This window comes from Pygocentrus nattereri, chromosome 4, assembly GCF_015220715.1.
Source record: "Pygocentrus nattereri isolate fPygNat1 chromosome 4, fPygNat1.pri, whole genome shotgun sequence".
Lineage (NCBI taxonomy): Eukaryota > Metazoa > Chordata > Actinopteri > Characiformes > Serrasalmidae > Pygocentrus > Pygocentrus nattereri.
In genome coordinates, this window is record NC_051214.1 from 8,451,154 (window position 1) to 8,476,841 (window position 25,688).

The following is a 25,688-nucleotide window of genomic DNA, read 5'->3' on the forward strand; positions in this document are numbered from 1 at the left end:
ACCACTTGTACAAGAAGCAAACATGAAGCACTGAAACCCAGTCATACCAAAAAATACTTAGTGTCTGAAAACTTCATGAAATTCATTATAAGGTAACAACTGACCCTCTACAACTGTACCACCGAAAGAACCCCGCTATCAAACCTAAACATATATCTAAATATATATCTAAATATATATATATATATTATTATTTTATGTTAAATAACTGTGGTGAGAAGTTAAGCTTGTAGACCAGTGTCCACGCTTGCTGCTAGCGCTCTTCAGACGTTTGTCTCAAAAGTAAAAATTAGGTTCGTGAGTTGACCAGCCAGCTTATTAATGAGTCTGTCCTTAAAACTCTTACTTGGCTGTTTATGCACCACTTTTTAAGCTTCCTAACAGAGGAACTTGTGATTATTCCTTTTCCATTGTGATTTTGCCTTTACATTTAGGTTTCATAACAAAGCTGTTAAAGAAACACCTAAAGCAGAAGAAAGGAGCTCTGTGCATGTCAGTTTGAGAGGAGCTGGTTAGGGATCCAGAAGCTTTCAAAGATTCTTTAAAGCATTTTTTAAACCTGTAGAAAACCATTAAAGGGTCATGGGCTGCATCACAATTTACATATTCATGACATGATGTGCCCGTTAAATAAAACATGTACCCTTTTTTCTGACATCCTACACTCTCAGAAATCAAGGTATTGAAGTGTCACTGGGGCAGTACCACTCTTGCCTCTAGGGTGGTCCCCTCATCAGTACATCTCAGTACTTTTAATCAGGGAACATAATTGTACTATAATCAATTGAAACTATTCGTCTCAAAGCCTTTTATTTTATTGTTCTGTTTTAAAACGAAACAGATTATGAAATACAAATATGTACATTTCACCTGGAGAATCATTATTCAAGGTTCACAATTGTTTCTTAAAACCACTGAAGTACCTTTGAGGGCACATTTACATTGTTTTGTACCTCGATGAACAAAAATTGTTCATCTATTCTAATAATGTATAGACTCCTATCTTCATCCATAATCTTACAGTAATAACAAGAAACAGAAAGCATTTTTAATTTAAAACATTTTTTTTCGCTAACACTTTTCTATGAATGTCCTGTTTGCAAGCATTTATAAACACATTCATAACATATTACAATGCATTCATAAGGCATCATAAACATGGCTATAAATATTAATAAAAATGCATGACATGTTATAGCCGTGCTTATTATGCATTATTGTTAACATAGTGCATTATAATTAGTGTTCATAACAAATTATAAGACCTCATAAGTCGTATTTGTCTGCTCTGAGTAAAGTGAAGTGCACTGTACTAAAGCCTCCTCCAGTGTTAAGAGTGAGGCTTCGAGTTGAAGTGTTTACTGAAGAATTTACTAAAACACTAAAACATACAGAATAAAGCTCATTACAGGCTTCAAATGTCAAACTAGTGCTGCCATCAGTGTTTTACCCAACGTGGGAAAGTCAATGTACACCACCGTTAATGTACACCACCGTTAGCCTGGCACTAACGTAACACTGCATATCCAATAGGATGCTAGCAGAAATTAGTATTACTGTAGTGTAGTGTTACAGAGTGAAGGGTTCTAGTGCGTGACGTTAGAATCAGTGAGGGAACAAATTACAATGACAGCACTTTACTATCTTGCCTCTCTCTCTCCAGGCCTTCACTCCACTTTACGCTCAAACAAAATATTGGAAACCCCAGGGTGTAATAAACTTCATATTTGTCTTCACTTTATGCTGTACAAGTTGGGACTGAGTTCTTTGGCACTGAAAGTATAATATGTTATTAATGCATTATATTAACTATTCATAATGTATAATAAACATGGCTATAAAGTGTAATTCTGTGTAATTAATTTTTATAAATATTTATAACCATGTTTATAATGCATTATAACATGTTATTAAGGTGTTCATAGACACTTACAAATGTGACACTCATAGAAAGTGTCACCTATTTTTCCATAAGCATTGTTATTCTGCTGTACTGCATTTTTCCAAGCAAGCACACACTTTTCATTGCAAGTAGTCGACTTTACACTTACGTAAAATTAACATTAAACTCTATAAGACATGAAGAAAGGTGCAACACTATAAAAAAAAAAACAACCTCCGGCCTCTCACTCTGAGCCATGAAGTCACTCCTACGTAGGAAAAATGAAACTGGTCTCAGACCGCTGATGTCTCAGTCTGCGAGGGAAAGAAAATGGCAGAGGCCAGTATTTCAGTAGATCAGGACCAGTTCAGCTGTCTAGTCTGCCTGGATCGGTCGCTAGAAGTCGCAAGTCGCAAGAATTTAAACTGTTACGGTTGTTCATGTTCATTTTGAAATGATTCATTGAAAGTCTTACAAGAAAATGTTACAGAAACATCCACTGAACAAAATGTAACTGTTCATAGAGTCAGCTAAGAAAGATTCACGGGGAACACCAGCAAAAAATCCAGGAGAAAGAGAAGAAGCTGCAGGATGTGAAACAGGCTGTGAACACTACTCAGAGACCAAAAGCTCTTTTATTAGATGCTTTTTTTATTTTATAAAAATAGTTTTACAGAGTTTATCACTGAGAAGACGCCATCTGTTTATAGTTTATAGCCCAGATTTGGTGAAAAATGGGTCGAGTTCATCTTCTTTTATTATAAGGGTTTAAAATGACATCACCATCTATTTGACTAGAGAGAAGAAGTTACAGCCTCATACGACGCCCAGCTTCTGAACGTAGCTCATGAAATGTCAAAGCTATGAAGAATATGACAAAGTGCATTTTGGAACCACCGGTGGTTCCAAGGAGTTTAAGAGGCTACAGAATTGTGTAAACCAAATGTATAGCAGAATGACAGTAATAAATCACACCTATTTAACATAAATTGCCACATCACTCTGACAAATTCTGGTAAATTGTCTCTTTCCAAAATATTTTACAGCTCACCCGATTGTGTCCTTTGTACCTCTGAATACAATGAAGGTAAGTCTAGACTTCATTGAAGCTTCTTCATCCATTATAAGCCTAGAAAACACAGAGAACACCTGCTGTTCTAAAGCACCTTCTTGCCTCTTCGTCAACCTACCAGACTCTTCTCCTGGGATGCCTTTCTGTGCAGAATGCTTTTAATTCAGATCCAGTTCTAAAGTGAATTTTGGATCCTGCACTGGCAGAAATAAAGGTACTGAGCACAATTTTTGCTCGTCATAGTACAAATGTAATGTGGAGCGAGGAGGCGGACGCATATGTGGAGATAAGCGAGATTTATTAAGGGCAAATCCAAAATCAGGGTTGAGACAGTCCAGGGTCATAGAGCCAATACGGATAGATCGAGGGGGAAAAAATGACATAAACCAGACTACAACAGAACAGAACAGAACAAACAGAACATCCAACACAGCACATAACAACCAACAAAGCAAACAAAGACCAGTGAAAACAAAGGGCAAACACAGGGCTTAAAAACAGGGGTGAAAACAATCAGGGGCGGAGTTACAAAACAAGGGGCAGGACTACGGATACCAAAACAAAGAAGCACGTGGACTATACCAAAACATAAACATGTACAGGACTGGGAGGGGCCAATCGTGACAACAAACAAGAGAGGTAACCTTTCCTTGTGAGAGTATATAGTGCTTACCTTATACAACACTGGAAGGTCTTGATGATCAGCTGATGCAGTAAACACAAAGCAGTGAAACCAGTAAACTGTGTAGATCAGGATTGGGACTATGAAAACTACACTGCTGAATACACTGCAGTCTTCCAGTAAACTCATCTTCTAAAAGCATTGTTTCAAACTATAGTCCTGTAGTCCACCTGCTATGTTTCAAAGGTACATTATTTAAAAACAGCCACAAGCTATGATTTAGTTTATGTGTTTCTGACTGTGATGTCCTTTGATGTATTTGGCTCCGCCCTCTCTCTCTGCTCTCTGACCTGCAGAATCATGAAGCCACTCCTACTCAGCTCACGGGAAGTGAAGCTGATCTCAGAGAGCTGCTCTCTCTCAGTCTGAGGGCAGGAAAATGGCCAGTATTTCAGTAGATCAGGACCAGTTCAGCTGTCCAGTCTGTCTGGATCTGCTGAAGGATCCAGTGGCTATTCCCTGTGGTCACAGTTACTGTATGGTGTGTATTAGTGGATGCTGGGATCAGGATGATCAGAGGGGGGTCTACAGCTGCCCCCAGTGCAGAGAGACTTTCACTCCGAGGCCTGTTCTACGCAGAAACAACATTCTGGCTGAAGTGGTGGAGAAACTGAAGAAGACAGAACTCCGAGCTTCTCCTGCTCACTGGTACGCTGGACCTGGAGATGTGGACTGTGATTTCTGCACCGGGAGAAAACTCAAAGCCTTCAAGTCCTGTCTGACGTGTTTGGCCTCCTTTTGTGAAACTCATCTTAAACCTCACTATGAAGTTCCTTCCTGGAAAAACCACAAGCTGGTCATCGCCTCCCCAAGACTACAAGAGAAGATCTGCTCTCAGCACGACAAACTGATTGAGATCTACTGTCGTACTGACCAAAGATACATCTGTTACTTGTGTACGATGCACAAACACAAAGGCCACGATACAGTTGCAGCTGTAGCAGAGAGAACTGGGAGACAGGTGACAATTACAGTGGTTCAGAATTAATTCATGCTGATTTTACTTCTAAAATACTTTCACAGTGTAAACAGTAAAGCAATAAGCTCAATCAGTGAACTTTTGACCAGCCAACACCCATCGGCCAGCATTTGTACAGCTTTATAGTGCTCCTACAACAGTGTCAATATTCTGTGTGTCAGGCGAGAACTTTAACTCTTCAGCTGCCATTATTACAAAGCTGTTATAGTCAAACATCACCTGGACAAAATGTATTTGTTCACAGCGTCAGTTAAAGGAGATGCAGAGTAAATCCCAGAAGATAATCCAGAAAAAGGAGAAGAAGCTGCAGGAGCTGAAACAGGCTGTGAACACTATTAAGGTGAGTAGTGAGCAGAGATGAAAGTGATCTAGAGACTGAATGACAGTTCCTCTGTAAATGGAGCTCCATCTGGTCTGTCCTACCAGACCTCTGCACAGACAGCAGTGGAGGACAGTGAGAGGATCTTCACTGAGCTGATCTGCTCCATTGAGAAAAAGCGCTCTGAGGTAAGAGAGCTGATCAGAGCTCAGGAGAAGACTGAACTGAGTGGAGCTGAAGAGCTCATTGAACAGCTGGAGCAGGAGATCACTGATCTAAAGAGGAGAGACACTGAGCTGGAGCAGCTTTCACACACAGAGGATCACATCCATTTCCTCCAGGTAAGAAACGCTGTCTGAAATATAAAATGACTGGATCTCCTTAAGTACTCTACTGCATTACTGTGACTGCAAATTACCAGGAATGCAAATAGTAGTATGAAATATGTTTCACGGAAATGCATATTGCCTGTCTAAGCCTGTAGCATTTTGTTTTCATAGAGTCTCCAGTCTCTTTGTGTCTCTTCTGGATCTGAAGACTCACCCAACATCACTCAACGTCTCTCATTGGATAAAGTGAACAAATCTCTATCTGATCTGAAGAAGCAACTGGAGGAATTCTGTGAAGAAGCACTCAGCAGAATCTCTCCACATGGTAAGAGGAGCTGTCCTGCTGTGAAATATGATGTTGGGTGTCTCTGCAAATCTGGAGGACACAGCACTCCACAGTTTATTCATTCTGTAATATCTGTTGGGATACAGAAAAACATTCAGGTCTGTTAGGGACTTTGCTTTAGGCCTCTTATTAATCTTATCGATTATTTTTTGAGCAATGTTTTATTGTTTTGTCTTTATTTAATACTTCTTTTTGTACAAACATTCGAATCTATTGTTAGTTAAAAATGTATACAATTGAGATGGAACAAGATTGCACTTCATTATAGTCTATAGAACCTAATTCACTACACACATACATACTTCAAACGCCAACTGGAAATATTATAATGTGCCTTGAGGAGTGTGTGCACATTTATACTTATGATCAGTCACGTATGATTCAGATATCACGAACAAGGGAAAAGGGAAACTGAAGAGCAGCAGAAGAGACAGATAAGTCATGGAATCCAATGAAAATGTAGCGTTCTGCGCTGCTCTGCTGTTGTCTGTCCATTCCCCCTTTAGTTTCCTTCCCGCATCTCTCTGCCATATTCTTTTGTTTGTTTGTTTGTTCCGGTTTCTCCTTAGCTCCGCCCCTTTGTCACTGCCCTCACCTGTTCTTGTTTAACCCGTACCAGTAAACTTCCAGGTGTTTCGTGTTGGTGTTTCCCAGTATTTTGTCTAGTGTTTGCTTGGCATTGTTTGCTGTTTGCTCAGTCGGCCCTGCTATTTCTTACCATGTTTATCAGCAAATTGTCTTATTTCTTTGTTATCTTACGGTTTCCTTAGTTTACTTTCACTCTTTGTTGCTTTCTTAGATTCTCTTTCCCCTGCATGTTTCCCAATGAATTACAAAGCAATAGTGGCAAGGCAGTGCATATTCTGGAAGGTTCAAATATGTTGGACAAAAAATCCCCATCGGTGACCTTACTTCAAGAACTGTTTGACTTAGTTGATTCTTGGTATATGCACACTATAAATAAATAAACAAACAGATACACATTTAAATCTGTAATTTATATGATTTTTCAGGTCATGCATGCAGGTCAGACACCATTGTTTATGCTTAATGGTTGATGGTTGCATGATCTAGAGAAAAGAACAGAAATAGAAACATGTTTTAAATAAATAAGGCTCCTCATAAACCAGCTCTGGTGGCGATTAGAATTCTGGTTACTGTGATCTTGAGTGTGATTGGTTGAGGGAGTCCTATGACTGACAGAGGGAGAGTTCTTGATGGTATGAGTGTCCAGGAACCAGGAAGCGTGACATATAGTATATACAGTCTGGCTTTGCATACTTTTTTCAGGTACAAACTGACCTGTGCATTTTAGGAAATGTTTCAAAGAGAAAACAGTGCAAACAGGGCTGTGCATTACAAATGTAAACGTTACTGAAAATCTGTGTTTTTGTCCAAGATGCTCATCTTTGTATTGTGTCTCCACAGGTGCAGCAGTTCAGAATGTAGGACCAAAAACCAGAGAAGACTTTTTACAGTGTATGTACAACACAAACATTATTGGTTGCATAAGGTAGGTGACTGGTAAATCCACTACACTGTGCTGTGGGCAACAGTCAAACTTGTTTTGTTCATGCTAAACAGAAATAGCAAAGTATTAGTGTGGAAATCCTACATGAGATAAAATTTCACTGCAGACCGCGCTGAAATACAGGCTCGCAGACCAGACTGGGTACATTTTGAGAAGTGCTGAGAAACAGAATGCTTAGTCCAAATTAAAACAGCCCCTTTATACAAAAAGGAGCTGGGCACCTCCAGATGTCCCTGTGAAGCAGTACAAGACGTGATCATATATATATATGTGTACTGTGCGAAGGACTTAGGCACCCAAGATTTTCAAAATCTATGTGTTTGTGTAGTTTGTGTTTATCTGCTGAGAAAAGTGTTAATATTTAAATAAACAAAATGTGTAGAATATTATATAGATATAGATATAGATAGATATAGATATGAATAGTGATTTTCTGGATGTTAGTATGTTTGTTTAACCATTTTCATACCTCTCTTCGAGAGACCAATCAGTGCTTCAGTAAATTGAGCTCATGATGTAATTGATGATATTAACAAGTCTCAGTGGCGGCTGTGAAGGTGTCTAGGAAAAATATGGACCCAAGAAATTCTTGTTACTTTTTTTTTTTTTTTATGTTTATTTGAATTATGAATACGACTTTATTCTAATGTGTATTGTGATAAACTCACTGCTGAGATAAAAATTGTTTCAAAAACTGCTTAGATGCCTGAAAGTTTCGTATAAGTGCCAGAAGCCAACCTACTTCACTTAGCAGTCTTTGTTTGGTGAGTGTGGGGTCGGTCAGCGTTCGTCTAACCAAGCGAGCAGTTAAAAACAGCACTCTGCATATGTTCAACACAATTTCGATAACCAGCTGTGGGGCCCAATCATGCTGGCCTTGTGTTTAATTTCAATGATGAGTCGGTTGCTGCCCCTACAGTTTATTGTGCCCCACCAGGCTTGCCACTGGTGACTAGTCAAGTATTCAAATATTTATATTTTTTGAAGAACTAATCAACTAGTAAAAAATAATATTAATTAGTAATCAAAATCTGATCATTAAGCCTGTTTGTTTTTTTTTTCTCTATTCCTATTTCTCATAGCACAAACTGAAATGGATTTTTTTTATTCATACAAACACCGTTCTTTTATGTTAAGCTTCAAGAACATCAGTATAAACTAAAAACGTCTCCATCTTTGTTTCCGTGCTAGATTACTGCCACCTGACTCTGGATACCAACACTGCGAATAAGAATCTCATTCTGACTAAGAAGAACAGAGCGGTGAGATACAGCCAGAATGTCCAGCCGTACTGTGATCACCCGGAGAGATTTGACCATTCATTTCAAGTGCTGTGTGAGCAGAGTGTGAGCGGACGCTGCTACTGGGAGGTTGAGTGGAGCAGTAAGAGATACGGATGTGTGTACATATCAGTCTCATATAAAGGGATCGGCAGGAAAGGGTCAGGTACTGAATGTGTGTTTGGAGGAAACAATCAGTCTTGGAGTCTACTGTGTTCCTCCACTCTGTCTTTCTGGCACAACAACACTGTGACTAAGCTCTCAGCCCCGTCCTCCTCCAGAATAGGAGTGTATGTGGATCACAGTGCAGGAACTCTGTCCTTCTACAGCGTCTCTGACACCATGACCCTCCTACACACAGTCCACACCACCTTCACTCAGCCTCTCTATGCTGGATTCAGGCTTCCTTTTTCTGTATGCAGCGCGACTTTACGGAATTCAAAATGAATATCTTTGTTTATCTCTCGCAGCTCAGTGAAACTATGGGAACAATTCTGTTGAAAGTGAATTTCCAAAGCCTAAAACTTTTCATTGGTACCACTTTTCTGTTTGTCATAGGACAATTATCGTGATTAAATTTGAAAAATCTTTTTTTTTTTTACATCAGTAGGGAAAGTAGGGACTGCAACACAAATTCAAATTAAAACCTCTTTTATTTTAATTTTTCATGAAATGGTAAAACATCTCACTTTCAACATTTGATATGTGCTCTATGTTCTATTGTGAATAAGATGTGGGACTCTGAGATTTGCAAATCATTGCATTCTGTTTTTATTTACATTTCACACAGCATCCCAACTTCGTAGGAGTGATGTATAGTAGAATGACAGTAAAGAATCTAGACTTCCTTACATTACGAGAACATTTTAAATCACCACATTACTCTAAAATTCTATCTTTCCAAAATGTGTTACAGCTCACCTCATTGTAATGCACTGCAGTCTTCCAGCTGGAGCTCAAATCTCATCTTCTAGATGAGTGTTTCCACTAAGGTCCTGTAGTCCACCTGTACTGCACAGTTTAATTTATTCCTGCTCCATCACACCTGATTCAGCTCTAGAAGGACTTGATCATTAGCTGATGACGTGACTGGGTTCCTGTAGGGCTGAACCTGGAAATCACTGCAGAACTGCTTTTGTATCTATATTGCTGAGTCTCTGTGATACACTGAAAACAACAGAGAGGTTCAATTACACTCAGTGTTATAGGTAAATATTGTATATTTATTACTATGTGACACTAACATTGTTTGACTCTGCAATATTTAGTATATTAATTCTTTTCTTTAATAAAGTTCCAAAAATGCTACCGTGTCTGCATTTACTGTATATGTGTAGAATGATGGTGTTTATCTGTATATATACAGCAATAAACTTTGACTTCAGTGCTGGTCCAGTGTTGTCCTTCAGAGATCATTTAAAGGCCTTTAGTCTCTCTTCTAGTGATTAAGTGTAACAACAATTAAAGTGAGTTATAAGCAGATATTTTTAACTTAAAGCAGTTTATGCACATTTGAAGCTTTTTCGAAAGTAAAAATGAAAAATCACAGTATCTTCATGTGGTGATACAAACAGAGCTGATATGAAAATGTTTTACAGACGAGGGAGATTCCAGTACAAGGAGAGAAAGACTGGAACCCTGGCAGGCTTCAGCTGTCATTTCTGCAGGAAAGATGAGATAAAACAATATTTTTCTGAAAAGAGGAATAGCAAGAAATGTTGTAAACAGCCACAAATTATAACCCAGTTTCACTGGTTCACGCTGTACCGATAGAACTGTCTCTCACTATCATACAGCTCAGCTGTTCTCCTTCAGTGTAACAGCCTGTTTGGCTCCGGCCTCTCTAAACTGCAGAATCATGAAGCCACTCCTACTCAGCTCACGGGAAGTGAAGCTGATCTCAGAGAGCTGCTCTCTCTCTCAGTCTGAAGGCAGGAAAATGGCCAGTATTTCAGTAGATCAGGACCAGTTCAGCTGTCCAGTCTGTCTGGATCTGCTGAAGGATCCAGTGGCTATTCCCTGTGGTCACAGTTACTGTATGGTGTGTATTAACGGATGCTGGGATCAGGATGATCAGAGGGGGGTCTACAGCTGCCCCCAGTGCAGAGAGACTTTCACTCCGAGGCCTGTTCTACGCAGAAACAACATGCTGGCTGACGTGGTGGAGAAACTGAAGAAGACAGAACTCCGAGCTTCTCCTGCTCACTGGTACGCTGGACCTGGAGATGTGGAGTGTGATTTCTGCACTGGGAGAAAACTCAAAGCCATCAAGTCCTGTCTGACATGTTTGGCCTCCTTTTGTGAAACTCATCTCAAGCCTCACTACGAAGTTCCTTCCTGGAAAAACCACAAGCTGGTCATCGCCTCCCCAAGACTACAAGAGAAGATCTGCTCTCAGCACGACAAACTGATCGAGATCTACTGTCGTACTGACCAAACATGCATCTGTTATTTGTGCATGTTGGATCAACACAACAGCCACAGGACAGTCTCAGCTGCAGCAGAAAGAACCGAGAAACAGGTCAGTTCCTTTATAAATTATTGATTACATATTCGTCAAACATAATAACTCAGATATTAAATAAGATTTTTAATCATTAACTGCAGTGTTTTGAATATAGAAGAGCACACCTGTTATAAATGAGCTTAACTACTCACAGAGAAGTCTGTAAGTAAACTAATGGAGCAGTTTGTGTTGTGTTGGTTGTGTAATTCAGCACAATGCGTTTAAAATGAAACCGTTTCTACCCAGTTAAAGTGCAGAATGTCAGCTGTGTTGGCTGTTTTGAGGGTATGTATGAATGAACTTTGAGGGATTTTACAGCAGTGGTCATACAGAGTCCTCCCCAGAGAATTGGCAGCTCTGTTGTTTGCACTGAACTGCATCTGTAACTCAGCTGTGAACTACATACTAATGTTGAAAAGAGGTTTACTGAGCTGATCTTTTCAATCACCCAGCTTCCATCTCTTCAGCTTAGTGGTACAATATGTGCACACAGAGTCAGTTAAAGGAAATACGGGGGAAATCTCAGCAGAGAATCCAGGAGAAAGAGAAGAAGCTGCAGGAGCTGAAACAGGCTGTGAACACTATTAAGGTGAGTAGTGAGCAGAGATCTGCTGGAGCAGCCACTTCACACCTTAGTCAGACTCTCCTAAAGTAATGAGACCACTCTTAAGACACTTTGAGATGCTACACAGCCATAAAGTGGACAATAAGTGATCCATGGATTACAGTAGAAGTTAATGATAATTCATCTTCAAATGGATTTTCATCTGGTCTGTGTGTCCTACCAGAGCTCTGCACAGACAGCAGTGGAGGACAGTGAGAGGATCTTCACTGAGCTGATCTGCTCCATTGAGAAAAAGCGCTCTGAGGTAACAGAGCTGATCAGAGCTCAGGAGAAGACTGAACTGAGTGGAGCTGAAGAGCTCATTGAACAGCTGGAGCAGGAGATCGCTGATCTAAAGACGAGAGACACTGAACTGGAGCAGCTTTCACACACAGAGGATCACATCCATTTCCTCCAGGTAACAACCACCATATATATAGATAGATATAACTTTCTTTATATACTGATTACATTTGCATTCATAGCCCACTTTTTTTATTTATCTGCATAGTTTCAGCTCAGTAATCAAAAAAAGGCAATAATAAAGATACTGTGCACACCATACACTGTAATAAACACATTAATTTAAAAAGTTGTTGTTTAGGCTGCATTAAAATTTTGAGTTAAAATTTTGATTCTTGCTCTGTTTTATGCCCTATAAACGTCTTACCTGAAGTTCAAATAACTCAGGATAACCTGTGGATATTTGAGAGTACTTGGTTATTTTCATCTGTTTTATATTTTTCTATACATTCTTTATTGCTTTTCATAGAGTCTCCCGTCTCTTTGTGTCTCTTCTGGATCTGAAGACTCACCCAACATCTTCATCAGTCAACATCTCTCATTTGATAAAGTGAGCAAATCTCTGTGTGATCTGAAGAAGCAACTGGAGGAATTCTGTGAAGTGACACTCAACAGAATCTCTCCACATGGTAAGAGGAGCTGTCCTGCTGTGAAATATGATGTTGGATGTCTCTGTTTGCTGAGCAGCAGGGACAAGTGGGGTGTGTGGAGTGCATATCTGGTGGACACAGCACTCCACAATTTAGTGTTTTAGCTTTAACTTTGTGTTGAGTTCCACACGTTCTGTAATACACAGGGTTTAAATACTAGAACAGGTTAACAAGACACAGGTGGTTAACAAGGGGGTTAATAATACAGAGGTGAGGACAATCAAGGGCAGGGTCTGGAAACAAGGGGACAAGACAGGGAAGAATCAAAACAAGGAAGCACATGGACAAGACCATAAGTAAACAAAAGCACATGGAGGACTGGGAGGGGCCAATTGTGACATCACTGATAATTCATTCATTTTCATCAAACATCATGTTTGAATGGATAGTCAAATCTGCTATTTTACTCAATGAAACATACTTTATAAAAGAGCACTATACACTTGTTTACCCTCAGCTGCTTTCTGACTTGTGACTGTGCTGTTCTATCAAGCCTAATTTACCTACTGGGTAATTTACACTCACTCTGCCACTTTATTCAATTCAATTTGTTCAATTGCTTGTTAACACAAATAGCTAATCAGCCAATCACATGGCCGCAACTCAATGCATTTAGGCATGTAGTGGTGGTCAAGACAACTTGCTGAAGTGCAGACCGAGCATCAGAACGGGGAAGAAAGGGGATTTAAGTGACTTTGAACGTGGCGTGGTTGTTGGTGCCAGACGGGCTGGTCTGAGTATTTCAGAAACTGCTGATCTGCTGGGATTTTCACACTCAACCATCTTTATAAGTACCAGTTTATAAGCGTACTAACTGCAATAGCCTCTCCATGTTTTCTGTGTTGTACAGAGGGTGTCTGTAGAAGGCCACAGTCCGCAGATCTTAGATTACGTGCTGGAACATAAACAGACAGACACTCTGAGATGTTACCAGGTGCTTTAGGGTTGCTTTGAGCTTTAAAGACTAGTAGCAGAACCTTGAAGTATATCCTGAATGACACAGGCAGCCAGTGCAGTTCTTTCAAAACGAGATTGATGTGATCTCTTTTTTGTTTTTGTTAGGGGGCGATTACCTTTTTCACATTGGTAATATACGTTATGAATATGTAATGATCATTAAAGAGCTATATTTTGTGTCTACTCATGTGTTCTTTATGTTTGTGGCCCGGGGGGGAGAGGCCAACACACACTGACCAAACAAGTGCTCACACACACAGACAACCAGCAAGAGAAACCAAACCAACACTTAACCACAGTGTACTTAGCCTTCTTTATAAAGTCCTTGAGTCTCCCTCTTTTCAGGCCTTCTCACCGCCTCTCTGGCTTGTGGCTTACAGGCCAACATCCTCTCTCTCCTCAGAGAGAGCTCGTTTTTTAAAGACATCTGGGCCCCTCCTCAGATTCAGCGCAGCTGTGCACGATCATAGGAGGAGCACACGTCATGCGGTGGGAAAAGGCAGTGGCCCTGCCTCTCCACACCACATATTATATTAAAAAGAGATGGATGATCTGAAACATTTAAATGTGACAAATTAGCAAGAATAGAAGAAATCAGGTGAGGGGGACATACTTCTTTACAGCACTGTATCTAGGACAGTTTCTGTTTGTGACAAAGGCAGTGATAAAGCTTTAATGCAGGGTTTCGCAACCTGTGGGCCGGCAGGCACCCTGTGGTGGTCTGCAGGCCTGGACTATGGGGAGGCAGTAGTTTGTAGTGGGCCGGTAGCATTAAAGTCATAAAAACATAAATGTAAAAAAGATTAACCTTGATAATTAACAAGGTTATAAATAACAGCAGGAGTAGTCTAAATAAACATGATCAGTCTGAGGCAACTCAGCCGCCGGCGTGTGATGCAAACAGTTAGCAAGCCAGAGATGGAGAAGTTTCTCGGGGTGCTTTCACACCTACCTTGTTTGATGTGGACTTACCAAGCTTTTTTTCAGTTCACTCTGTTTTGACATCTGTAGATTCTTCACCTGTCCTCAGGTCTGGAACGTACAGCTGATCTGTGGTCCAGTCCAAATGAACTATGGCTGCTGCTGGGAACACATTCTATGATGAAACCAGGAAATTCATGGACAGAGCTTGCTTTCTTCCTCTTCTAGCAACACGTCTGCACTGCACTGTCAGCATAATCTGCCTGTTCTTACGCCTGACTCTTTATAGACCCTCATTTGCACCATGAGCTGCTGTAAAATAAAATAATAGTGAAGATATGCGTTTGATTTTGTCTCATGGAGTGGATTTGGCTGAGGATCAGCGACATGAGTAGTTAAGCTCAAACTGTTAACCTCTTTTTTCTTCTTTTGGTTTACCAAGTAAGGTTTATTAATGTAGTTATATAACAGAAGTTTGAAGAAACCGTCCTTCTTCCAATCTAACGCCCTATAAATTTACATCTTTAACTTCCGTTCCTGTGACATAGTGTTCATAATCCCTACATCTCATCCCTGTTCCTTAGTCCTCTATCAGTTCTACTGCAGCTATGAGGGGGGGGGTCTGGACTTCCAACTACAGGCAGAAGCTGCCAAGAACTCCAGCCCAAGTTCTGCCCGCTCCCTGAATCAGTCTTCCCTCATACTACCACCATGTTGAAGGCACGGTCTGAACTCACAAATTATTGTTGATTGATGCTAATCCAAAAGCCTGGTGAGTGGACTGTGGTTTTGAATCACAACAACCACCCCCCCAAGCCCCCCCAGCTGTACTGCAGCTGTAAATCACAGTCCACATCACATCTGCTTAGGTTTTCAGTGTCAGTACTGAAGTAAGGAACGTAAAAATTGGTTTCTTTTAGTGCTCAGAGCTGAAGCAAGGACTCAAACTCCATAGTAAACAGTAAAGTGGTCCCAGCTCTGCTATTATTGAATGAGAAAATCCTGTAATCTCGTTTGAATCTTTGTGCTGTAGCTGCTCATTCTTCATTGTGTTGTGTCTCCACAGCTGCAGCAGTTCAGATCTTACTCTCAGAACCACAAACCAGAGAAGACTTTCTACAGTGTATGTAACACACACACACACACACACACAGATACATTTATACAAGCCTGTAAATATAACCTGTTTCAGTAAAAATCAGTGCAATGTATAGCTTGAACTTTCACTGTCTGATCGTTTTTAGTGTCTGCTCGATGTGTGTATTTAGCTAAATCTTCATTGTCCATGTAAATTCATGACTAAAGTGTAACGGGATTGAAGGAAATGACTGACTTTAAAGTGTAGAAACACTTTTTCTATAGTCTAAGATCATCCAATGAGCATAAACTACACTCTTCTTTTTCTTTAGATTTCTGTCATTTGACTCTGGATCCCAACACAGCACATGAGTGCTTTGTCCTGTCTAATGAGGACAGAGTGGCCAGATGCAGTAAAAATGTCCAGCTGTACTCTGACCATCCAGAGAGATTTGATTACTGGCTGCAGGTTCTGTGTAAGGAGAGTGTGAGCGGACGCTGCTACTGGGAGGTTGAGTGGCGCGAGGGGACATATGTGTACATATCAGTCTCATATAAAGGGATCAGCAGGAAAGGAGAGGGTAATGAGAGCTGGTTGGGACACAACAATCAGTCCTGGAGTCTTTACTGTTCTTCCTCTCTTTCTTTCTATCACAACAACATTGAGACTAAGCTCTCAGCCCCATCCTCCTCCAGAATAGGAGTGTATGTGGATCACAGTGCAGGAACTCTGTCCTTCTACAGCGTCTCTGACACCATGACCCTCCTACACACAGTCCACACCACCTTCACTAAGCCTCTCTACGCCGGATTTAGGTTATCTGGTGAATCAACTGTAACATTATGCAATTGTTAACACATTATGTAATTTTGCAGTTGCATTTAAACAATCGTGTAAATTGAATGTCTGTAGAACGAAAGTAAAAGTCTAAACGTCTAAGGGATAAAACTTGTCATCAGAAAACTAATTCGTGGAACAGTTTTTCAAAAGTCATCTGACTGTCAGTGTCATTCATGCATCAGAATACAGTGACGGTTGGTTCGGACTTCATTAAAGCTCCTTAATCCAGCACAATCATTCATAGTGAACACAGAGAACGTGCTGTTCTAATGCAGCTTCATATTCATCCTCAACATACCACAATCCTCTCATGTGACACCTTAAATTTATTTTATGCCTTTTTGATGCGAATCCTTTCCAGTTCAGTGCTTCTGTTGCTCTATTGCACCTGATTCAACACCTGGTGGTCTTGATGGTCAGCTGATGAACTATATATGTTGTGTTAAATAAGGAAACCCACTAAACTGTGCAGATGAGGTATCACTCAGGACCAGAACTGAGAACCTGTGGAGCTAATATTTAGGACTTTTCCTTCATTCCTTGAATGATTAAACTTCAGCAAATGCTACTGTGTCTGGGTCTTAATGATTATTTGTAGATGTACAGATGTATCTCTGTAGGTATCTGGTCCAATGTTGCCTCTCAGAAATTGGTTTGATCTGTCTGTACAGCAATTAAAGTATGTTACAAGCACAAACTTTGCCTAAAGCAGCTTGTGAACTTGAAGCTTACAGCTCTGTAGCAAGCATCTTCATGATTCACAGTGTCGTCATGCTGTGATGCCTACAGGGATTTATATAAAACTGTATCCTGTCTTATGAAGACTTTTTGATGATGAATGAGAGCAGATTACATCATTTTGCAAAGGAGGGGATTACCTATACAAAGACATGAAGAGGAATGTGAAGACAAGTTCAAAAGGAATGTTACTTAGTAACAGCCACTAACTATAAACCAGTTAACCTCTTTCTGATTCTACCAATAAAACTTTCTCTCAATTTTGCACAGCTGTGATGTAACAGCCTGTTTGGCTCCATCCTCTCTCTCTGCTCTCTGAATTGAAGAATCATGAAGCCACTCCTACTACAAAACTGATCTCAGAGAGCTGCTCTCGCTCAGTCTGAGGGCAGGAAAATGGCCAGTATTTCAGTAGATCAGGACCAGTTCAGCTGTCCAGTCTGTCTGGATCTGCTGAAGGATCCAGTGGCTATTCCCTGTGGTCACAGTTATTGTATGGTGTGTATTAACAGACACTGGGATCAGGATGATCAGAGGGGGGTCTACAGCTGCCTCCAGTGCAGAGAGACTTTCACTCCGAGGCCTGTTCTACGCAGAAACAACATGCTGGCTGAAGTGGTGGAGAAACTGAAGAAGACAGAACTCCGAGCTTCTCCTGCTCACTGGTACGCTGGACCTGGAGATGTGGACTGTGATTTCTGCACTGGGAGAAAACTCAAAGCCATCAAGTCCTGTCTGACGTGTTTGGCCTCCTTTTGTGAAACTCATCTCAAGCATCACTACGAAGTTCCTTCAAGCTGGTCAAAGCTTCCACACGACTACGAGAGAAGATCTGCTCTCAGCACGACAAACTGATCGAGATCTACTGTCGTACTGACCAAACATGCATCTTTTACTTGTGTACGATGCACGAACACAAAGGCCACGATACGGTTGTAGCTGTAGCAGAGAGAACTGGGAGACAGGTGAGAAATATAATCTTTCAGAACTAATTTGTGGTAATAATGAACTGAAACTGGATTTGCTCTGTTAATGAGTTGGATGATTTAAACTGTGACTTTAACTGCTCTATCAGTATGGAAGTGATGCAGAAACTTTATTTGTACTGACTGTTGGTAAGAAACTAGTTAAACCACTCAGTGAACATTAAACCAGCCACCACCCACCTTCTAGCATTCTCAGAGCTTTATAGAGCTCATATGAGTATGAATGTTCTCTAGAAATAAGAGTGAACTTCAGTGGTGGACAGTAACTAAATAAATGTAATTAGTTTCTGTAATTAAGTAGTTTTTTCGTGTATCTGTACTTTACTTAAGTATTTCCATTTTGGGCGACTTTTTACTTTTGACTCCACTACATTTCAAAGTCAAATATCTCACTTTTTACTACATTAGGAGAAATTTGTTGTTTCTTTTGGTTTTTGTGTGTATAAAAACATAACATGTCAAAACAAAAGAAGTGCAAAGTAAGAGCACCAATCAGGGCACAGCGGACACTTTGTTCTGAGCTTGTTTTGACCTGTTGGTCATACCGACCCAGTGCAGCACACGGTTCAACGTCAGTGCAGCAGCGTAAAAATTTTGGGAGCATATCCGTCACCTAAATGATGAACTAACCTAACTTTGTGTAAATAGACCACAATATAGAAATATGTAGACATATGCAGTCGTGACTGACATGTTTCTTTTTTTCTGAATTCATACAAACACTTTCATTTTATAGTAAATAAGTTTCAGTTAGTTTATGTTTATGAACAGGACCTACAGATCAATACAGTAAAGGAAAACTTATTTGTGATTCTGAGTTTAAAGCAAGTTTTTCTTTCAGCTTGTAACAAATTTACAAAGTAATCTGAAACTGAAACTTTGCTTGTGTGTATAAAGTGATTTCAGAGCCACTCGGTTCTCCCTGATGGAAACTGTTTACCTTCAGTGTTTTGTGTTTATGATCATTTTAATAGACGTCAGCGTCACTAATTAATGACGGTCTATTAAAAGACTGGTTTACCAAGAGAGACGCTGGAGGACTTTCACCTGAAATGAGTTCATGAAGCGAGTCTTGTTATAAAAATGATAACAGGACATCAGAGCCAGAATGACTCTTTTAGTACTTTTACTTTCGATACTTAAGTACATTTGAAGCCAAATACTTTTGTACTTTTACTCAAGTTGAGGTCTAGAGTAAGAACTTCTACTTTTACTGGAGTAATATTTTACCTTGGGTATCTCTAATTTAACTCAAGTACATGATTTGTGTACTTCGTCCACCCCCTTGTGCGTGTGTCTATTCACTAGTGTGCATGTGGTGTTTCACTTCACAGATGGGTTAAATGCGGAGGTGGAACTTCCCTGCTTGTGGGCTTAATAAAGTATCACTTAAAAGCAGATATTTTTATTTAAAGCAGCTGCACATTTGAAGCTTAAATTACAGCATCTTCATGTGGTGCTCCCTACAGTACTGATGTGTACAGGTCTTACAGATATGGGCAGAATTCAAGTACAAAGACAAACAGTGGGTCCCTGTCAGGCATCACTTCATTTGTGTGTGAACGTGCAGCTCAGCCAACAGTGGATTCACACCTGGAGCCCTTTTTATAGGGAACCAGTATAAACTGAGTGAGGTACCAACTAAGTATATGAGGAAAAGACTGAAGTGCAGAGCTGTTCACGAACAAGAGTCAGCACAAAGTGGGGGCATGACAACCGGGGGCAATGGTGAATATTTGAAACGCGAGAGCTGAAAACAAAAAGGAGACAAAAGTCAAAATGAGTTTCCCAAACAAAGGAATGACCGGAAAGAAAGGAACAAAGACATCAAGGGATAAACCCTGGAAATGGATGACACCAAGAACAGGAAGAGCTCAGCACTTTTTCTAAGTGGTACTTTTGTTTTTAAATCCCCACAAACAGATGCAAGAAAAGACCAGGACGAACAGCCAGAGAAAGCATGAGAGGAAGACTTGAGGGGTTCAGCCTGACACAGTCAAGAAAAGTAAGAAGGGAGACCCAGGAGAAAAATGTGAGGGGCTTCAGCAAATTACCAGCTTAGACTTGTAGCACACTCTGAAAAGAGACTGCAAGGATGAGCTGAAAGGTGCTGGCGGGCTTTTCCTTAAATACAGGAGGAATAGGTGCCACTGATTGCCCCTAATCATGGTGGAGTGGCTCTGTGCCTCCCTCTGGTGGATGAAGTGGCTTAGCAGACCAACCCCAGTCTTCTGGAACATTTTCAGCAACGAGCAAAATCAAGAAATGCTGTAAACAGCCACAAATAATAAACCACTTTCTTTCTGATTGTACCAATAGAAGTCTCTCTTACTATCATAGAGCTCAACTGTTCTCCTTTAGTGATGCAACTGCATGTATTTGGCTCCGCCCTCTCTCTCTGCTCTCTGACCTGCAGAATCATGAAGCCACTCCTACTCAGCTCAGGGGAAGTGAAGCTGATCTCAGAGAGCTGCTCTCTCTCAGTCTGAGGGCAGGAAAATGGCCAGTATTTCAGTAGATCAGGACCAGTTCAGCTGTCCAGTCTGTCTGGATCTGCTGAAGGATCCAGTGGCTATTCCCTGTGGTCACAGTTACTGTATGGTGTGTATTAGTGGACACTGGGATCAGGAGGATCAGAGGGGGGTCTACAGCTGCCCCCAGTGCAGAGAGACTTTCACTCTGAAGCCTGTTCTACGCAGAAACAACATGCTGGCTGAAGTGGTGGAGAAACTGAAGAAGACAGAACTCCGAGCTTCTCCTGCTCACTGGTACGCTGGACCTGGAGATGTGGACTGTGATTTCTGCACTGGGAGAAAACTCAAAGCCATCAAGTCCTGTCTGACGTGTTTGGCCTCCTTTTGTGAAACTCATCTCAAGCCTCACTACGAAGTTCCTTCCTGGGAAAACCACAAGCTGGTCAAAGCTTCCACGCGACTACGAGAGAAGATCTGCTCTCAGCACGACAAACTGATCGAGATCTACTGTCGTACTGACCAAACATGCATCTGTTACTTGTGCATGTTGGATCAACACAAAGGCCACGATTCAGTCTCAGCTGTAGCAGAAAGAACCGAGAAACAGGTGAGAAATATAATCTTTCAGAACTAATTTGTGGTAATTGTTAATGAGTTGGATGGTTTACACTGTGACTTTAACTGCTCTGTCAGTATGGAATTTTACAGAAAGTTTATTTGTACTGACTGTTGGTAAGAAACTGTGGTGCATTGGATCTTATTAATTCTATAGTTGTAACATTAATTTCTATTATATTGGTTATTATACTGTGTAGATCCTGGTTGAGTTTATTCTGTGGGCCTCTGACTGAAATGGTAGTAGGACCACAGGGTTTCAGTGGAGCTGATGCAGGAGGTGTCTGGTCAGGAAAGGGGCCCCCCTGAATGATAACAATGCCATATATGGGGTTAGGGGACCTCTCAGGGCTAATAAACATCTTTTTATGCAAGAGACGGGTGTCACCGAAGAGTTTGTTCCTACACCTTCACAGCATCGCTAATAAATAAACCACAAAACTATTCAAACCAGTCCATGAACATTAAACCAGCCAACACCCACCTTCCAGCATTCTCAGAGCTTTATAGAGCTCATATGAGTGTGAATGTTCTGTAGAAACAAGAGTGAAATTTAACTCTTCAGCTGCCACCATTACAAAACACTCGGGATCAAAATTCACCTCAGTGAATTGTATTTGTTCACAGAGTCAGTTAAAGGAGATGCAGAGTGAATCCCAGCAGAGAATCCAGGAGAAAGAGAAGAAGCTGCAGGAGCTGAAACAGGCTGTGAACACTATTAAGGTGAGTAGTGAGCAGAGATCTGCTGGAGCAGCCACTTCACACCCCAGTCAGACTCTCCTCCAGTCAGTCAGTGAGGAGACCTCAGTTGGGACACTTTGGGTTCCTAAACAGCCTCAATGTGGACAATAAATGTAGTTATATTATAATTGAAGGGACAAACATGCTTGAAACCCCTTCTTCCAATTCAAACCCTACAAAATTCATGAAGGGTTCTCAATCCCTAGTGCAACCCCATCTCCTCCTAGTTCCTCAGTCCTACATCCTTCTACACCTATGAGGGAGGGTCTGGCCTTCTTGCTACAGGCAAAAGCTCAGAACTCCAGCCCAAGTACTCAGAGTTTTCCCCCTCCTTCAGGTGATCTACAGACTCAGGTAGAAAGTGAATGATAGTTGATCTTTAAATGGACCTCCATCTGGTCTGTGTGTGTCCTACCAGAGCTCTGCACAGACAGCAGTGGAGGACAGTGAGAGGATCTTCACTGAGCTGATCTGCTCCATTGAGAAAAAGCGCTCTGAGGTAACAGAGCTGATCAGAGCTCAGGAGAAGACTGAACTGAGTGGAGCTGAAGAGCTCATTGAACAGCTGGAGCAGGAGATCGCTGATCTAAAGACGAGAGACACTGAGCTGGAGCAGCTTTCACACACAGAGGATCACATCCATTTCCTCCAGGTAACAAACATCTGGAGAAATATACTGATAGACAGAGGAATGTGTTGCTTTTAAACGTTTTATTACATTTATTCTATTTCTACATTAAATATATTTATAGCCCAGTTACTCTTATTTTTCTGCATAATTTCTGTTCAGTAATAAAATAAAGGCAATAATGAAGATGCTGTAAACACCATACACTGTAAAACACATTAGGTTTTAATTTAAATTGTTGTTTAGGCTGCATTAAATTTTTGAGTTAATTGAACTTTAAATAGTAAGTTAACAGAACAGGAATCTGTTTTATGGCCTGTAAATGACTTATTTGAAGTTTAAATAACTCAGGATTTTAAAGCCTGAACACTAACTTTACGTTAAAGCCTCCAAATTTGTTTTAGAATATAATTATAAAGGGCATCCTGTGGATATTATTTAAGAACATTTTATTTTCATCTGTTATATATATTTTGTACATGTTCTTTATTTCTGTTTTCATAGAGTCTCCAGTCTCTTTGTGTCTCTTCTGGATCTGAAGACTCACCCAACATCACTATCAGTCAACATCCCTCATTTGATAAAGTGAGCAAATCTCTGTGTGACCTGAAGAAGCAACTGGAGGAATTCTGTGAAGAGACGTTCAACAGAATCTCTCCACATGGTAAGTGGAGCTGTCCTGCTGTGAAATATGATGCTTGGTCAACAGAATCCCCTCAAACGCACACATTCAGAAATCGTGGTTTAGCAACGTCACTTGCACGGCCTATTACACATACACTAACCCTGCATGATGTGAGCGATGCACACAGCATTTGAGCTGCTAATCAGTACAACCAGCAAGTTCTACAGCCGTCCTTTTAATAAAGGAATAAATAATTATAATTAATCTATGACAGTTTCTGTTTGTGTCAGGGGGGCTGCAAAGCCTTAAGACCTTTTTAAACTTAGTTAAACAGAAATGGATTTTTTTTTTTTAATCCTGCTTATTCTCTTATTGTTGCTTATGGCTTGTTCACTTTTAGTCCATGAAATGTCCATAGAAAACTGGATGAATCGATAAGTGGCTCCAGTTCTGCTGTTATTGAACATGAAAATGAGAAAGTCCTGTAATCTCGTTTGAATCTTTGTGCTGTAGCTGCTCATTCTTCATTGTGTTGTGTCTCCACAGCTGCAGCAGTTCAGATCTTACTCTCAGAACCACAAACTAGAGAAGACTTTCTACAGTGTATGTAACACACACACACACCTAGATATCATCAGAGTCAAGCTTTATTGGCCAGGTGTGCTACACATACAAGGAATTTGGTTTTGGTTACAGGAGCTCACAGTGCACAGTATCAGACAGACATTCACATATAGTGAGTAAAATAAATAGAAAAAGAAATAAAATACAAAAATAAATAATAAATAAAACATACATTCCTACCAACACACATGTAACCTTTACACTGTGCAAAGTAGGAGTCTAAAGTGCGGAGTGCAGCAGCAGTTAAAGGATGTATAGTGGTAAAGAAAAGCATCAGTGTGGAAGAATTTCTTGGATGAAGAAAGTCTACAAACACAGTCACATGTTTGAAAAACTAGAAGTACAATCTATTAGTATAAACTCAACTCTCCTTCTTCTGTAGATTACTGTCCACTGACCTTGGATCTCAACACAGCACATCATCACCTCATTCTGTCTGAGGAGAACAGAGTGGTGAGATACAGTAAGCATGTCCAGCCGTACTCCAACCATCCAGAGAGATTTAACCACTGGTGGCAGGTTCTGAGTAAGGAGAGCGTGAGCGGACGCTGTTACTGGGAGGTTGAGTGGAGCAGTGAAGTTTCGGGATGTGTGTACTTATCTGTGTCATATAAAGGGATCAGCAGGAAAGGACGAGGTAATGACAGTAAGTTTGGACGCAACAGTCAGTCCTGGAGTCTTCGCTGTGGTTCTACTCTCTCTTTCTGGCACAACAGCACTGAGACTAAGATCTCAGCCCCATCCTCCTCCAGAATAGGAGTGTATGTGGATCACAGTGCAGGAACTCTGTCCTTCTACAGCGTCTCTGACACCATGACCCTCCTACACACAGTCCACACCACCTTCACTCAGCCTCTCTATGCTGGATTCTGGCTTGCTTCTTTTGTATGCAGCGTGACTTTATGCCATTCAGAGTGACTTTTAAACTTTAAATCCATACCACTTTTTCTGTCCATCAGAGGACAATGTCAAGATGGATTTTGATGAAATGTTGTTGTACATTCTCTCCACAAAATAAAAAATAAAAGATTCATCCTGTGGATGGTTTAAGTATCTTTTTGTCATCAAGAAAATGAGGGACTGCAAAACAAATGCAAACTCAAACCTGGAAAATCTAATGTAATGATGTAACTTGACTATTTACATTAAATAATGAAAATTTGTATAGTGGAACAGTAATAAATCTAGACTTCATACATTACAAAAACATTTTAATATCACCACATTACTCTAAAATTCTATCTTTCCTAAAAAAAAAAAAGATTTTACAGCTCACCTTATTGTAATCCACTGCAGTCACAGCAGCTGGAGCTCAAAGCTCATCTTCTAGATCAGACAGAGACAGAGAGAGATGAGGAGGGATCAGATCAGGCCAGTCAGCCTAAATAACGACATTGCAGAGTTGATGAAGAGCCTGTATTAGACTAGATTTATAGTATCACAGCCATAAAGGACTTGAACTCCAAAACAGCAGCTAAACTCGGCTGTATAAACGGGTTAATTGTAGGCTATGGGTGACACCTGTTAATTAAAGCAGCTGAAAGGCACTTGTAATAAAATATACGCAGATTTCTAGTGTAATAAACAAAACCATTATAAAGGAAAGAAGAAACCCGCAAGCATGGAACCTGCTTAGTTCGGACCAGCTAGCTCAGGTAATGCTCCCTCAGGATGGAGCCGAGTAGTGAATGCAGATCTCAGCAGGTTTTGTGTTTCGCCACTGATAATTACGCTGCTTTCTTTAATTAACGTGAAAATGAATACAGATGACCGTTTGGACACGGTCTGTTCCTCCTGTATGCTGGTTCAGTTCTCCTCTGTCCTGCTCCAGTAAAGTTTTTCCTGCCAGAGCTGCTGTTTTTTGATTGATTAATCTTTTAAATTTAATCATGCTTCGTTCATATTGCTGTCAAAGCTGATACTCAGTTTATTTATACACTGTAATTGTTGGGAAAATTAAAGTAGCAAAGTAAAAGTA

General features: G+C 40.5%; 3 protein-coding genes across 4 annotated transcripts; all 3 read left to right on the plus strand.

Annotated features, from left to right (window-relative positions):
• The first annotated feature begins 3,961 nt into the window (after positions 1-3,961).
• On the plus strand, positions 3,962-9,801 carry LOC108427474 (E3 ubiquitin-protein ligase TRIM47-like). 2 transcript variants are annotated; one of them, XM_017697661.2, is made up of 6 exons: positions 3,962-4,597; positions 4,860-4,955; positions 5,042-5,275; positions 5,435-5,588; positions 7,038-7,088; positions 8,332-9,801. In XM_017697661.2, exons 1-6 carry the CDS (start codon positions 4,016-4,018, stop codon positions 8,865-8,867), a joined length of 1,653 nt encoding a protein of 550 aa, XP_017553150.1. In that variant the 5' UTR covers positions 3,962-4,015; the 3' UTR covers positions 8,868-9,801. The 2 variants fall into 2 exon arrangements, with proteins under 2 accessions (XP_017553150.1, XP_037393547.1); XM_037537650.1 differs by having other exon boundaries at positions 7,038-7,122; positions 8,332-8,522.
• A 508-nt stretch (positions 9,802-10,309) lies between these two features.
• LOC108427529 (E3 ubiquitin/ISG15 ligase TRIM25-like) lies at positions 10,310-16,852 on the plus strand. The gene is made up of 6 exons (XM_017697746.2): positions 10,310-10,941; positions 11,420-11,515; positions 11,715-11,948; positions 12,303-12,462; positions 15,428-15,484; positions 15,771-16,852. Exons 1-6 carry the CDS (start codon positions 10,360-10,362, stop codon positions 16,292-16,294), a joined length of 1,653 nt encoding a protein of 550 aa, XP_017553235.2. The 5' UTR covers positions 10,310-10,359; the 3' UTR covers positions 16,295-16,852.
• A 3,601-nt stretch (positions 16,853-20,453) lies between these two features.
• LOC108427528 (tripartite motif-containing protein 16-like) lies at positions 20,454-24,750 on the plus strand. The gene is made up of 6 exons (XM_017697745.2): positions 20,454-21,084; positions 21,720-21,815; positions 22,252-22,485; positions 22,966-23,125; positions 23,633-23,689; positions 24,093-24,750. The coding sequence occupies exons 1-6, from the start codon at positions 20,503-20,505 to the stop codon at positions 24,626-24,628; spliced, it is 1,665 nt and encodes a 554-aa protein (XP_017553234.2). The 5' UTR covers positions 20,454-20,502; the 3' UTR covers positions 24,629-24,750.
• Positions 24,751-25,688: the final 938 nt, after the last annotated feature.

What these genes read in the sequence shown, in the direction of transcription:
- LOC108427474 (XM_017697661.2), top strand. Translation starts at nt 4,016, where the DNA reads ATGGCCAGTATTTCAGTAGATCAGGACCAGTTCAGCTGTCCAGTCTGT. An exon ending in ATCACATCCATTTCCTCCAG is followed by an intron (nt 5,276 to 5,434) that starts GTAAGAAACGCT and finishes TTGTTTTCATAG; the next exon opens with AGTCTCCAGTCTCTTTGTGT. An exon ending in CAGAGAAGACTTTTTACAGT is followed by an intron (nt 7,089 to 8,331) that starts GTATGTACAACA and finishes TTTCCGTGCTAG; the next exon opens with ATTACTGCCACCTGACTCTG.
- LOC108427529 (XM_017697746.2), top strand. Translation starts at nt 10,360, where the DNA reads ATGGCCAGTATTTCAGTAGATCAGGACCAGTTCAGCTGTCCAGTCTGT. An exon ending in CAGAAAGAACCGAGAAACAG is followed by an intron (nt 10,942 to 11,419) that starts GTCAGTTCCTTT and finishes ATGTGCACACAG; the next exon opens with AGTCAGTTAAAGGAAATACG. An exon ending in CAACAGAATCTCTCCACATG is followed by an intron (nt 12,463 to 15,427) that starts GTAAGAGGAGCT and finishes GTGTCTCCACAG; the next exon opens with CTGCAGCAGTTCAGATCTTA.
- LOC108427528 (XM_017697745.2), top strand. Translation starts at nt 20,503, where the DNA reads ATGGCCAGTATTTCAGTAGATCAGGACCAGTTCAGCTGTCCAGTCTGT. An exon ending in CAACAGAATCTCTCCACATG is followed by an intron (nt 23,126 to 23,632) that starts GTAAGTGGAGCT and finishes GTGTCTCCACAG; the next exon opens with CTGCAGCAGTTCAGATCTTA. An exon ending in TAGAGAAGACTTTCTACAGT is followed by an intron (nt 23,690 to 24,092) that starts GTATGTAACACA and finishes CTTCTTCTGTAG; the next exon opens with ATTACTGTCCACTGACCTTG.